The sequence below is a fragment of the Stegostoma tigrinum genome, chromosome 15, assembly GCF_030684315.1.
Source record: "Stegostoma tigrinum isolate sSteTig4 chromosome 15, sSteTig4.hap1, whole genome shotgun sequence".
Lineage (NCBI taxonomy): Eukaryota > Metazoa > Chordata > Chondrichthyes > Orectolobiformes > Stegostomatidae > Stegostoma > Stegostoma tigrinum.
The window spans coordinates 36022110-36038062 of NC_081368.1; the positions used below are offsets into that span (position 1 = coordinate 36022110).

A 15953-nucleotide genomic window follows, 5' to 3' on the forward strand; every position below is an offset into this window, starting at 1 on the left:
ACTTTCCATATCAAGCAGATGGTCACCTGCACATCTGCTAATGTGGCATACTGTATCTGCTGTTCCCGTTGTGACCTGCTCTACATCAGGGAAACCAAGCGGAGGCTTGGGGAACGCTTTGCAGAACACCTATGCTTGGTTTGAAATAAACAACTGCACCTCCCAGTCACAAACTATTTCAACTCCCCCTCCCACTCCACAGACGATATGTACATCCTGGGCCTCCTGCAGTGCCACAACGATGCCACCCGAAGGTTGCAGGAACAGCAACTCATATTCCACTTGGGAACCCTGCAGCCTAATGGTATCAATGTGGATTTCACAAGCTTCAAAATCTCCTCTCCCCCGACTGCATCCCAAAACCAGCCCAGCTCATCCCCGCCTCCCTTACCTGTTCTTCCTCTCACCTATCCCCTCGTCCCACCTCAAGCCGCACCCCATACCCTACTTCCTAACCTCATCCTGCCCCCTTGACCTGTCCATCATCCCTGGGCTGACCTATCTCCTCCCTATCTCCCCACCTACACTCACCTGTACTGGCTCCATCCCCGCCTCTTTGACTTGTCTGTCTCCTCTCCACCTATCTTCTTCTCTATCCATCTTCGAACCACCTCCCCCCTCTCCCTATTTATTTCAGATCCCTCTTTCCCTCCCCCATTTCTGATGAAGGGTCTCGGCCTGAAACGTCAGCCTTCCTGCTCCTAAGATGCTGCTTGTCCTGCTGTGTTCAGCCAGCTCTACACCTTGTTATCTAGGAGAGATGACAGTATTATTTAAGCGATATATTATAGTGCTGCAGACAGAGAATGTCCTGGAGGTGTCAAGGACGGGAACCTGGTTAGAGGTGAGGAACAAAAGGGGACCATTTCAATACTGGAGACATACTACAGGTCACCAACAAAGCGGAAAAAGAATCTAAAAATGTAGTGAAATTAGAGAAGTGCAACAACTATGGAGAAATGGTAATAGTTATCTTCTTCTAAAGTTGAATAGTAATTGTGTGAAGGGTAAGATGGGAAATGTTTCTGGAGATATTTCCTCATTAGTTTGTTTCTGGCCGAGGTATGATCCTGAGAAATCAGTGAGTCAAGAGATCAAGTGTCAGTGGGAGGAAAGTTTAGGGGACAATAATCACGGTATTACATTTTTATTTTTGAGAAAGGACGAGGAGCAATCCAGCACCAAAACACAAATCATCAACGGAGCATAGAAGCTCGGAGCAACAGTGGGCCATTCAGCCCTTTGAGTCTGCTCCACCATTCAATGTTATCATGTCTGGTCTTCTATCTCAATATCATTTTCCTGTTCTCTCCCCACACCTCTTGATGCCACTAATATTTAAAAATGTATCTTCTTTTCAATATATTCAGTAAATCAGTCTCCACAGCCTTCTGTGGAAGCAAATTTCATAGGTTCGCTCTCCTTTGAATGAAGAAATCTTTTCTCATTTCATTTCCAAATGGTCTACCCTATATCCTGCGATTGTGATGCCTGGTTGTAGATTCTCACATTTTTTTTAGCACAATCAGCCTTTTAGTGAAAGATGAGTTAGTTGAGATATCAGATGGACTAAAAATGGATAAACTGAATGTAACAAAAAGGCTGATTGTGCTAAAAATTTGATGTCACCAGTTGGGATTCATTCACGCATGTTGAAGCAAACAAGTGTGGGAATTGAAGAGGCATTATGAACGTGAGGGGGGGCATCTGAAACTAATAGAATGCTGAAAGGCCTGGATAGAGTAGACATGGAGAAGATGTCTGCATTATTAGGAAAGATGAGGATCTGTGGGCTTAGCCTCGGAGTGAGGAAATAACACTTTAGAACTGAGATGAGGATGAATTTCTTCAAGTAGTGAAACTGTGGAACTCATTGTCGCAGAATGCTGTGAAGACTGTGCCATTGAGCGTATTTAAGACAGAGATAAATAGGTTGTTGATTAATAAGAGGATCAAGAGTTATAGGAAGAAGGCAAGAGAATGGTGTCGAGAAACCTAACAACCATAGATGAATGTTGTAGCAGGCTCAATGGGCTGAATGGCCTCATTCTGCTTCTATATCTTATGCTCTGATGGTATTGCGGAGGTATTTTGCAGCCCTGTGGTCCTCTGGGACTAAGTCAACTTTACTTACCTTTCAGTTTTCCTTATTTGTAAGGTGGTGCTGAGGGGCTGGAAAATTTCAATTGTTGCCCCCTTGTTCAATAAAGGATGCAAGAGTGAGCCCAGCAAATATAAGTTAGTTTACATTGGAAGTGGGAAAGCTTTCAGAAATAACAATTCAAGGTAACATTAATTGTCACTTAGACATGTATGGATTAATAAAGAAAACACAGTATTGATTTGTTAAAGGTAAATTACATTTGACCAAATTGATTTAAGTTTAATGATGAGGACACAGCAAGGGTTATATGAACAGAAAGTGCTGCAGGAACCTAGAAGGCCTGACAACAGTGATGGAGGGAGAAAGTTAATGTTTTGTGACTAATATGACTCTTTTTCAAAGCATATGGAGGCTAGAAAAGTGACGCAGTTTATGTTGTTGAGAAAGGAGGGAAGATGAGCAAGTGGAATAGATAACCACCGTACTCCAGAGAAAAAGGCAAAGGCAGTGCTTATGGCAGTAGAGAAACTATTGCTGGAGGGTGGGTGCAACAGTTGTTCTTAATGGCAGAGAATAGATCAGCTCTATTGAGAGCAAACTCAAGACAATCAAGACACAGGCTGTGAGGGCAGAAAGTGGGCGTGGGAGGAGGGTTGTAATCAAAATGGACAGAGTTGATGGCCTGAAGCTGTTGAACCTGATGTTGAGTCCTGAAGGTTGTTCCGCGCTCAATGGGAAAATGAGGTGTTGTTCCTGCAGCTTGGACTGGACTTCAAGACCATAAGACATAGGAGTGGAAGTAAGGCCATTTGGCCCATCAAGTCCACTCCGCCATTTAATCATGGCTGATGGGCATTTCAACTCCACTTTCTTGCACTCGCCCCACAGCCCTTGATTCCTTGTGAGGTCAAGAATTTATGAATCTCTGCCTTGAAGACATTTAACGTCCCAAATTAGATTAGATTTCCTACAGTGTGGAAACAGGCCCTTCGGCCCAACAAGTCCACACTGACCCTTGGAGCATCCCACCCAGAACCATTCCCCTATAACCCACATATGCCTGAACACTGCAGGCAATTTTAGCACGGCCAATCCACCTAGCCTGCACAACTTTGGACTGCGGGAGGAAACCGGAGCACCTGGAGGAAACCCATGCAGACACGGGGAGAATGTTCAAACTCTGCACAGGCAGTCACCCGAGGCTGGAATCGAACCTAGGTCCTGGTGCTGTGAGGCTGCAGTGCTAACCACTGAGCCACTGTGCCACCCGGCTTTGTCGGAACACTTCAGCAAGCTCAAAATGGAAATGTTACTATGAGAGCAAGATGGTGTTTTGGAATGGCAAGCAACTGGAAAAACTTGGTCATTCTTAACCGCAGAGATGAGATGTTCCTGAAAGTATTTAACCAGTCTGTGTTTGGTCTCATGAATGTGGAACCATTGTGAGCAGTGAACACACAAGACTAAATGAAATACAGGAAAATCCCTACTTCGCTTGTAAGGTGTGTTTGCAGCCTAGGACAATGACGAGGAGGAGGTAAAAGGGAACATGTTACACTTTCTGCAATTGCATGGGGAGGTGCCGTAGTAAGGGCAAAGAGGTGTTGGTGGTGGCACAGGAGTTGACCAGGAGGTCCTAGATGATGTTTTCTGTGCAGAATATGGGCAGTAGAGTGGACAGGAAGATGTGTTTGGAGGTGATGGAAATAGTTGAAGAAGAACATTTGAATATGGAGCCTTGTGAGATGGAAAGTGAGGACAAAGGGAATCCTATCATTGTTCTACGAGGGATCGAAAAGAGTGAGAGTAGATTTTTGGAAAATGGGGTTGTCACAGCTAAGAGTCCCGTCCATCATTCTGGGAGGGGGAATTCCTCAGTTGAGATAAAGGACACATAAGAATCGTGATTGTGGAATGCAGCTGTAGTGATTGAAATAAGGTCTGCCAGGTGGCCTTCATAGAATATGAGTTCCCTGATTGAGCCTGCTAACCCGGCCCAATCAGGGAGCTCTGGCTGACAGATATAAACAGGAGTGTCAGACATCCTCTTCATCCTTGAGAGCTAGCTTTGAGGGAGCTGGATCAATATCAAGGATTCTCCATGTGTAAACAAAGGGTGACTTGGTGATGGGATGCTGACCTCTGTGGAGTTATTTCTGTGGCATCACTAGAATAGATGCAAGGGAAATTGATAAACTAGGAGAATGGAATGGATTCCTCACAGAAAGCAAGGTGTGAAGAAGTATGACCAAATTCATTGCAGCAGTTGATGAATTGTATTAAGTTTGGTTAGCAGAAGTGAAAACAGAAGTCAAGGAAGGGAAGGGAAGAGTCAATAATGGACTAAATAAAGGTAAGAGAAGGGTAGAAATTGGATGCAAAATTGATGGATTTTCTAATTCTGGATGAGTGCAGGAAACAGGAGTAATGGCACTATTGAATTTTGAGATAAAGAGTTATGGGAAGCATTAGAATAAGACTGGAGAAAGGAATGTTCCACTAAACCCTCAAAGAGACAGTATAACTAGGACCATGTGCTTACTCATACATAGGAAAAATGAGACAATTTAAAGGAGAAATTGTTTGAAGTGAGATCAAGCTATGCGGAGGATCCTCAGACCATCTTAACTGGTGCTGGAGGTATAGAAGGATTGCACATCGACGTTGAAGAGAGGCGGCTGTGGCCAAGAAATTGGAAATTGTGGAAGCGATTTACAGTGTCTGAAGAATCATGACAGTACGTGAGAAGAGACTGTACAAGGGGAGAAAAAATAGAATTGAGATGAAAAAAATAAGTTTGTTGGGGCAGGAACTGGCTGAAATGATGAATCAGCCAGGGCAGTCCTGTTGGGGATTTTGCAGGGCAGGAAGATGTGCCCACTCCCTCTCCTCTCTAATATCTTTTAGATCTTTAATATGTTTCACCTCAATAGAGTTGATCTATTTTCTATTAAATGCACTTTATACCACCAGCTACTTGCCATCCCAATCTCTCCTTAACCACTCTTATTAGCACACTCTTTGCTTGTTGCTCTTGGGCACTTTTACTACCTTTTTCACTTGTTCCTGCTCATCACTTTTTCAGCTCCCTCTCATCCTGGAAAAGAGTCATATTAGACTTGAAGCATGCATCCTTTTTCTCTCTGTACTCAATTTTTGCCAAACCTGCTGATTTTTTTCCAGGACTTTCTGTTTTTATTTCCAATCTCTGGCATATACAGCACTTTGCTTTTATTATAAGAAAGGGTTAATAATGCTGATGTAGTTGTTTGAGGAAGTTCTGAGGAAAAATCAAACTGGGCTCAAACTGTTAACTCTGTTTTGTTCTCCACAGCTGTTGCCAGACTGGTGGAGTTTCTCTAGCATTCTGTGTTTCTTTCAGGTTTCCAGCATCTACAGAATCTTGCTTTGCACATGGGCGTGCAGTCTCTCATTTTAAACCCATCCCTTCCACATCCTCTCCTATCCCTCTCCAGAGCCACAACATAGAAACATAGACAATAGGAGCAGGAGTAGGCCATTCAACCATTTGAGTCTACTTTGTCATTCAATGTAATCATGGCTGATCATCTAATTCATGATTTGTTTTCTCCGCACACCCTTTGATCTCGTTAGTCCTATGAAATACCTCTAACTCCTTCCGCAAAATATTCAATATTTTGGATTCAACCACTTTCTGTGCCAGGGACTTCCACAGGCTCACCATTCCCTGGGTGAAGAAATTTCTCATCTTCTCAGTCATAAATGGTCTATGCCATCAGTGGGACACTGCTGCCAGTCTTGGGGAAGGGAATTTTTTTCTCCTTGAATAGTGGTTGTGATTACTTCTCAAAATTTGGACTGCTATCCTTCCAAGATTGTAGACCTCTGATTGGACCACAGCTTCAGGTCCACCCACCTTCCTTAAGTTGATGGAAAAATTGAAAACTATCTCTTAGTTGGCCAGTTTAGGGAAGATCTCCCCTTTATAAGAAGAGTGAGGTCAGGACTAGGAAATTCATCATAGTCTGAGAGTAGTAGCATTATGCCTAATTCTGGGCAAAGCACTTTAGGAAGAATATGAGTTATTTAAGCAAGAGCATAGAAAAAGTTTTGAGAGTAGTTCTGAAGATATAAGGTTTTATTTAAATGGATGGATCAGAGGATCTGGCATTGTTCACTTTATAAAAGCGACAATTAAAAGGAGACTGGATAGGCACGTAAAAATTCATGAAGACTCCTGACAGAGTAGGTAGAGAAACCATTCCCGTTGGTAAAAGATCAAGAACTGATTCAAGGTGATTGAAAAAATAACCCATAATGTCACCAATAATAAGTTATTTTCATGTAGCAAATGGTTAGAGCCTGAGAGAGTTGTAGAGACACAATTAGTTGTGGCTTTCAAAAAGGGGAATGGATAAGCATTTGAAGAGAGAAAACATAACGCAGGACAATGGGGGAGTGTCAGAGGTGTGTGAATGGCTGTTTCTCTTGTAGAGAGCCAGTACGGACATGACAGGCTGAATAGCCTCTGTCTGTGCTGTAACTATTCCAGTATTGAATAATTAGTGACATGCATCTATGGAAAAAAGTTTCAGATCATTATGCTGAATTTTTCTAAAATATAAGAAAAAGAACTTTTGACAGGGCTAATGTATACATGTATACATTCCAGGTTTATTTCCTTTGAGAATGCAAACATTGATGTTGAATATTTGCACTATGGAGTTCACTTCCTGCTTCACAGTGTCCTTGCTGTTTAATGGGTATGTTCATTGAGCAAGAATTCATCCTGAACTGTTTATTATTATTATTTTTTGTTACTCCAATACGTAGCCTATTAAAAATGTAGTAATGGAATCTGTGCACAGTACTCTCTCTGTCCTGGAGTTGTTCACTTTGGAGGAAATCCAGCTTCTTCCATTTTCTTGCTGTACACTGAAAGCTGGCAGTGCATGCTTTCATTTAGAAACTCAGTAACATGTCTGACCTGCATAGAGGTGGAGTAGGGAAAAAATCATATAGTGAAACATAGATAATGGGAACTGCAGATGCTGGAGATTCCAAGATAATAAAATGTGAGGCTGGATGAACACAGCAGGCCAAGCAGCATCTCAGGAGCACAAAAGCTGACGTTTCGGGCCTAGACCCTTCATCAGAGGCATATAGTGAAACATGACAGTTTGAGTAATTCATTCGCTGAGATTACATTGAATATCCTAGTATGCAAAGATGTAAAGAACAAAGCGAAAGCTGGATAAGCACTCACTTCAATAACTTAGTCAAAGTTCCTGACTCCATCAATAACGAATTTACGTCATTCATCTCCATAAGGGCCATTACGTCTTGCAATTTTGATGCATAGCCTGAATCTTCTGGTGGCTGGGTAAACTAATGCATAGCAGATGTAATGCTAAATTCGTATAATAAAATTACCAAGTCATGCTCTTGAGAATTAGGTGATTAAAGTTAGGGCAACAACTTGGTGCATTAGAAATAGTCCAGAGTATTTTGTCAAGTGTTAAAGTGAGGAGGTATACTCTTAAAATGTGTGAGAGTAGAAAGTATGGTATATTACTGTAATATTACAGGGACAAATAGAAGGATAAGGAAGTTATGACATGGAGATCGGGCATTCATTCCAACCTGATCATACCAGTGTTGCCCATCGTTGTGAACAATAGTTAAATCCCATTGAGACATTTAATGCTCTTTTCCTTTCTCCATGAGCCTAATTTATTCTTGAATGTAAATGTGCTTTTTATGTCTGAATCACTAAACATGGAAATGAATTGCATTGTTTTGCAAATTATTTTTAATAAAAAAAGCTTACTTTGTTCATGATAAACAGTTCTATGACGTCTCCCCATAATCTCGCAAGTTTTCCATATTTGTGTCACTTCACACTAGTTAAGATCAAAATCAATCACCATTACTATTCCTTTAAACTCAATACCTTTGCTTCTTTGCTTATGGCCTTCCATTTGCTGAGTACCTCCGCAGTTATGGATCAGCTGAACCCCTTGATTACCTCTTTCAGACCATTTGTAAAGCCTTTACTCTGTCACCACCTGATCATTCTCCCTAGCATAAGCTGAAGGTCTGCAATCTCCAATTCCAATGCTTGCAGGCTGAGCATACCTGGCTCATAACTGGCTCAGCCTAAGCAGGCCTCACTCCCAAAACTGCCTACAAGTCTACAAGTATTCTGAAAGGAAAGATAATGCTCACTCTTTTTTTTAACAACCAACCAGTTTTTCTGCTCCCTCCATCCTGACCACCAGCAAGAGTTGTGTTGAGTGTTACATTGAGCTGTGAGGTAAAGTGCTGCCACTAATCTTCCTGCCTAGTTCATTGTAAGCTACCTGTTCGGACATGTCATGTCACACCTGTGCACCATGTAGGACTTGACCCCAGGGATTCTGTCTCAGAGTGAGAGACGCCATCACTGCTACACAAGACTGTGATCCAAAGTGAGAATATTACCCCACGGCCAATGAACACACTGTGATTTAAATAGGTTGCAACTAAATGTCTTATCCCTGTTAATAAAGACAAAACTTTTGCAGATATTTTCTAATTAACTTGTTCAGAATGATATTGCACACTTTTGGAGCAGGTGCGACTTGAACCCAGGCTTCATGGCAGATGCGGGGACATTATCACTGCATTATAAGAGCCCCAAATTCTCTTCCCACAGTGTATGCGGAACAATCTAAATAGCAGTAGTAGAAGAAAAACCACTAGACTTTTCAAGGAGAACTTCCCGTCAGACACAATAAGAGGAGGTTTGTTGTACAAAAGCGATGGATACAATTAGTTGACTAATTGGCTTATTACATTGATTTAAGACTATCAAGAGCCAGGTGTATCGATTCTGATCCTATCAGGATCTTGTACAACACTGCATGATTTATCACCCAAAGACTGTGCGACATCTTCAGATTGGGTAGAACTGAGTGTTAAATATGCATTCATTCTTCATTGTTATTGAACAATAATTCAAGAATGGACTTTTTAAGTCACTATGATCGAGACACCAGTTTAGTTGTTTCCCCCTTCTCCATGCCCACCGAACCAAAACACTCAACAGTTTTCCACCTATTCCAATTGGCTTTTTGTGGTTTCTCTTCTGTTCCCTAATGCCTTTTCCAAGCTTTCATTATCTACGAGATCCATCTCCTGCTCCCTCCACCACTCACATTATTCTTGATACCATCAAACACCCATGGTGACTGATAATGCAAATGATACTCTCTTCTTGGGTCTTTCTCAAAGTTGCAATGCCTGATGTGTCATATATCATAGCGTTGAAACATGGGATAGTCACCCCATCCTCAACATAGGTTCATTTGATATAATCTCAATGCTTTATCCATTTCATTTCTTCTTTTTTAGATGCTGCCATGGAAGACAGATAGATTTATATCTGGTAAGGATCTTTCAACAATTATTACACATTTTGTATAATTAAAGTGCATGAAAATAGCCTAATGTGTTACTGATGAAGTGTGAAAATGCCAGAGAGATTCATATAGGTTGGTGACACTACGTCGTGGCATTAGTGAGATTTTTTTGATGCTGATGAGTTGCTTATAGTCAACAGTGTTCAATGATTCCATGCATTGTACTTTTGAATGAGTGGTTGCATTGCATCTCAGTTTGCCGATGACATGAAGGTTGGTGGAATTGTGGATAGTGTGGAGGGCTGTTGTAGATTGCAATGGGTCATTGACAGGATGCAGATCTGGGCTAAGAAATGGCAGATGGAATTCAACCCGGAAAAGTGTGAAGTGATTAATTTGGGAAGGTCGAATTTGAATGCAGAATACAGGATTAATAGCAGGATTCTTGGCAGTATGGACGAACTGAGGGATCTTGGGGTCCATGTCCACAGATCCCTCAAAGTTGCTGCCCATGTTGATGGGGTTGTTAAGAAGGTGTATGGTATGTTGGCTTTCATTGGTAGGGGAATTGAGTTTAATAGCCATGAAGTTATACTGCAGCTGTATAAAGCCCTGGTTAGGCCACACTTGGAATATTGTGTTTAGTTCTAGTCACCTCATTATAGGAAGGAAGTGGAAGCTTTAGAGAAGGTGCAGGGGAGATTTACCAGGACATTACCTGGAATGAGGGCAGCTCTTATGAGGAAAGGTTGAGGGAGCTAGGGCTTTTCTCATTGGAGCGAAGAAGGATGAGAGGTGACTTGATAGATGTGTACTAGAAGGTGAGAGACCTAGATAGAGTGGATAGCCAGAGACTTTTTCCCAGGGCGGAAATGACTATTACGAGGGGCAAAATTTTAAGGTGATTGGAGGAAGGTATAGGGGAGATGTCAGAGGTAGGTGAGTGGAGGATGCGTGGAATGCGCTGCCGGTGGTGGTAGTGGAGTCAGATACAATAGGGACATTTAAGTGACACTTGGACAGTCACATGGTGGATAGTGAAATGTAAGGTATGTAGGTTAGTTTGATCTTAGCAGGATAATAGGTCAGCAAACATCGTGGGCTGAAGGGCCTGTGCTGTGCTGTACTGTTCTATGTTTTATGTTCTACATTCTATGTCCAGCACCATCAGAGAAACATGTCTAAATTAGCTACACACAACATATTGCTTGGTCTTAAATTCTGAGAAATTTACAAAGTAACGTAGAGACATATGGAAGAATGTATCAATAGTACAATTGCCCCTGTCCTTACTCTGCCTCTTCATCTGTTGTAGATCTGAGATCTTGCTGGGTTCCATTGATACTAATGTCTCTGCCACCCAGAGTCTCTCTTTTGCAGAATTTGGCATTGCTACTGCACTCCTCCCTCCTGGCCTCTTCAGGTATCTCTGATTTTAATCACATCACTCTTGGTTGATGTACCTTTATTGTCAAAGCTTTAAGTTCTGGAATTTCTTCCCTAAACCTCTCTGCCCTTTTTCTTTACTTTCTAGCTGAAGATGGTCCTTAAAAACCTACTTTTTTGACCAATCTTTTGGTCACTTGATCTAATAGCTCCTTATATGGCTCTGTGCCATTTTTTTAAACATTACAACACTTGGATACATTACATAAGTGGACTAATTAGATTCCTCAGAACAATTTCAGTTCAACATATTTATAGCTGGTGAATGTAGCGTGATTTTTCTCAGAGAAACATGATAAATACATGTAGATGTCTGGGTTCCAATCTGCTCATGTTTGGCGACGGGAGCGTGTGGTGCTGGGAGTGGGGATTGTTTCAAATGACTGGTTAGAATGACTGGTTAGAATCAAATGATCAGTTAGAATTTTTGAATTAAATAAACACTCTCACATTTAGATCTGTGGCAGGCAAAGGAAGAAAAAAATTTAACCAATGTTTCCTGCTCCTGGTTACTTCATTGATTTTTAACTGAATATAAAGTTGAAATATCGATGTCTGGTGGAACACTCAAATGAAGGACTGAAATCATGGGCCTTGAGGCTGTTCCTGGCTCAAGACCCCAACCCCTGCCTCTGACTCAAGCACAGCGGCTCTTCTACCAACCCTAGCATGGTGGGCTGCCTAGAGCTGTCAAGTACCCTTCTATCCCATACCCTGGGGACACCTGATGTGATGGCCTAAAGAGTAGAATATTCTGATGTCCCTGTTAAGTCCAGGAAGGAAATGCTTAGTGCCCATTTAAGGACCTCATACAAGCCACCTCAGGTAATAAAATGGACCAGGAAGTCACCATTTGGGAAATCAGGAAGTAAATCCTGTTAGGGTGGTTGCAGGTTCCTGGATGGTTTTCCACATTTAACTGTGTCCAATGCTTGCCCTTCATGTCAATGCTGCCAATCTCTCTATTGTATAAAATAATGGCTTTAAAGGAATTAATGTTTCTGTCACATTGGCTCAACCCATTCTGCATGTCATTCATTATCTGTGAGTGAAGACAAGTTCTAATCTAACTTTTGGGGGGAGCAGATTTATCTGTTCATGCTTCTGGAGGTCTTTAATAATTATAGCTGACCAACAATAGCTGTATTTTTTGCTAAAATGCAATAACGTTCTTGCTATATAAGAATAAATATTTTACAGTGATGTATCCTCTTCTTTTATTTCAAAAATGCACTTGATTCATAAAAATTTTTGAAATATATACATTGGCATAAAAGCAGTTTGGTTCTGCACAGCTGCACATCAAGTAAACACACAAAATGTTGGCGTTTGACTGTACACAAAACCAAATACCTCTCTTATACCTACAATACTAATACTCGCATATATTTGACACACAGGGAGTGTCCAATGACCAAATGGACCCTCATTTACCTTCAGCAGGAAGACCTCAGACCATGATCATTCCCCACTGAGCCTTGGTGGCAGCTGCTCCAAGCTTTAGTGCGTTCCTGAGCATGTACTCCTCGACCGTGGAATGTGTCAACTCCCTGTTCTGGAAGACCAATAAGTTTCAGGCCGACCAAAGAGCGTCTTTCACTAAGTTGATGGTCCTACAGGTGCAGCTGATGTTTGTCTCGGTGTGTGTCCCAGGGAACACTCCGTAGAGCAGAGTCCTGAATCCTGGAGCTGCTCGGGACGAACATCAACACAAACCATTGCATCTTCCTCCAGACTTGCACTGCAAAAGCACAATTCAGAGAGAGATCTGTGAGAGTCTCAACTTCCCCACAGCCACTTTGGGGGCAGCATGCAGTGGCGCAGGCTGGCCAGGCGTACATAGATGATTTCACAGGGAGAGCCCTTCTCGCCACTAGCCAAGCGATCTTTTGGTACTTGTTAGAAAGTTCTGATGAGGAGGCATTCTGCCAAATGGCTTTGGCAGTCTGCTCAGGGAACCACATGACAAGATCCATCCTCTCCTTTTCCTACACGGTCTTGAGGACGCTACGTACTGGCCACTTCCTGATGGACTCGTGGTCAAAGGTGCTTTTCTTTGCAAATTTTTGTAGGACATACAGGTGATACAGAACGGTCCAACACTCGGAGTGTTGCACGGCATCGAGGCCAGTCCCATCCTTCGCAACACCAGGGAGACATTGAACCTCAGTACATGTAGTGACATTTGGTGTTTGTATACCGAGGGTCAATGCACAGCTTGATGCAGCTGCACACAAAGGTGACCATCAGGATGAGAACAATGTTGGGTACTTTCTCCACCCCTCATCCAGAATTTTATGCATGGAGTCCCCGCAAACACTGTCTATCTTGGGCTTCCAGATGAAGTGGAAAATTGCTTGGGTGACTGAAACAGGATAGTTTTGGGGGATGGGCCACACCCATTCTATGTACAACAAGACAGAGAGTGCCTCACACCTAATGACCAGGTTTTCACCTGCAATGGAGAGGGAGTGGTGCTCCCAAAGGACCAGTTTCTGCTTTACTTTGGCAATGGGCTCCTCCCAAGATATTGTGCACACCCCAGCCCCCCTGACCCATATTCCCAGCACCTTCAGGTAATCTGTCCTGACAGTGAAGGGAATGAAGGAACCATCAGCCCAGATCCCCAAAAGCATCACCTCCCTCTTGCCTTGATTTACCCTGACACCCAAAGCTAGTTTGAACTGGTCACAGGCACCCATGAGTCTGTGCACTGACAACAGATCCAAGCAGAAAATGGCAATGTCATCAATGTACTAGGAGGCTTTGACCTCCATGCCTCCACTGCCTGCAATACTCACCCCTCTCAGGCTTGCATCCTTCCCAAAGGACTCAACAAAAGGCTCTATATAACACACAAATAAGACAGGAGAATTGACAGCCCTGCATGTCTCCATATCTGATCGGGAAGCTTTCTGATTCCCACCCATTGTTGGAGACAGCACTGAAGATGTTGGTGAACAGCAGTCGGAACTAATTGCCTATTCCCTCTCCAATGCCCATTTTAAAGAGCACATCCCACATCCAGGTGTGCGATTTCCTGTCAAAGGCCTTCTCCTGGTCCAGGTTGATGAGACAGGCGTACACCCCTCCATTCTGCATGTAGGTAATCATATCCCTGAGAAGCACAAGACTCTCAGAGATTGTCCTGCCTGGTACAGCACAGGTTTGATCAGGGCAAATCACCGATCCCAGAGCAGATCTGACCTAGTTGGTGATGACCTGAGACAGGATTTTATAGTCTGTGTTCAGTATTGAGATCAGCTGCTAATTTCTAATTTCCTCCCTCTTTCCCCTTCCATTTGTAGACAAGGGTGGTCCTCATGGTGCCTGCCAGAAGCAAACTGTCTTACACCTCCAGCAGGTCCTGGCCAATCTAGTCCCACAGAGCTGAATACAACTATGGACCAAACACAAAGTTGCCTTCAAAACAACACAGCCACTACATTTCAAAATAATAGTGTGAAATGATTTGAGATTTTTCTGGAAGACTTTCTAAGGTGGTAAACAAAAATAAATTATCTGATGATGTGATGAGAGCACTATGATATTAGGATACCAGTATATTTGCAAATAGAAGTTACATCCAAATCACAATTAAAGCAGGATACCAACCTAATTCATCCCATGACCTCAATTCCATGGAGCTCCTTCTCTTGCAGCAAATACCTGGTTAGGTAGATGGGTGTGGTTGGCAAAGTAGTATTGTAACTGAATTCTATCAAATGTATAGAATTTTCTTTTTGGGACTGATGAATAATGCTGGGAGAAATGATCTTCATTTCTTGGAACTACCTTGAGGTTTTGATTGCACTACTATTCTGGCTACAATTTGTAAATTTTATTTTAATCCAAGCATACTGTCATGTGTCACCTTTTGAATCCCTTATTTTTCTTTCGTTTCTTTTACCCTTGGTCATAAATTGTGGGACTTGCTGTTTACAATGAAAAAAAACATCACCCAAACCAATGACTCCCTTTGTGGTTTGACATGAAAACCCAAGAGATTCCTCCCCTGCCCAGCAGAAAATGTGAAAAATACAGCATTACAATAATGTGTTGTCTGTCTGAAGCCTGGAATGATAAGTATTGCAGGAAGTGTATGCAGTTTCATGTAATTTTCCTTTCATTCACAGCCTCTGGAAATGTTAGCAATGGCTTAAGAATCTTGGGTTACCTGGCCTTAGGACTACAGGGAAATAATATGCAATTTTTTGATATGGACCTTACAGTTGACCAATGGTTAACATCATTGAATGCATGAGGTTCAGTAGCCCTAGGGTGAAATGCTATCTACCTTGCAGAGTTATCAAGAATTCTCCTTATTTCATTTACTTGGTCAAATGCCTACTAGGCAATTAAATTGAACAAAGTCATCCCCAGATTTGAGAAATAAACCTATTTTTACAGGCTCCCCTGAGTAACCCAACACAGAGAACCTCCAGATGCCTGTACATGACGAAGGCCCTGATTTTATCGTGGAAACTGGGCAGAAAGGTAGTTAAAATATGGACACAGACTGCATCCTGTTGTGCTGCTGCCTTTCTACCAGATCCAAATATTAATCCGATCTTTTCAGTTTAAAGCAATGCACCTGCAAAGAAAGTGGAGAAATCCTGCTTAAATTATGATGACTGAGCACCATAACGACCCAATGGTAACTTTAACCCGTGCCCTGAATAGAGGCTGCAGGGAAAATTTCCCTATCTGTTGCACAGAATCAATGTGGATTAATTCATTCAACATTGGCCCATAACTTTAAACCAAAATGGAAATGGGCTTGAAAGTTCAGGTGATCTTTTGAGATCAGCCAGTACTCATGGAGCTATAAGGTTCCTGAGTTAATCTTTGTGTCTGGAAAAAGCGTTAAAATGCAAATGGCAGGTTTGGACAATCTGGCTCCTGGAGAAGTTATTAAAATCTAAAAGACCCCTTTTTATGTTTAATGAACCAAGTTGATAGCAACCTTAATGTCATACTTGACTCATGTCATGTCTCTATATCATGTCTTTAGTGTA

The 15953-nt window shown here is 42.2% G+C and overlaps 1 protein-coding gene across 1 annotated transcript in view; it reads left to right on the forward strand.

Annotated features, from left to right (window-relative positions):
* Positions 1–15953, forward strand: part of stard8 (StAR-related lipid transfer (START) domain containing 8) — a 197728-nt gene that overhangs the window by 58163 nt on the left and 123612 nt on the right. Inside the window, exon 4 of the mRNA XM_048544637.2 lies at positions 9482–9515. Within this exon, the coding sequence (XP_048400594.2) occupies positions 9482–9515 (34 nt within the window). The remainder of the gene's footprint in view (positions 1–9481; positions 9516–15953) is intronic.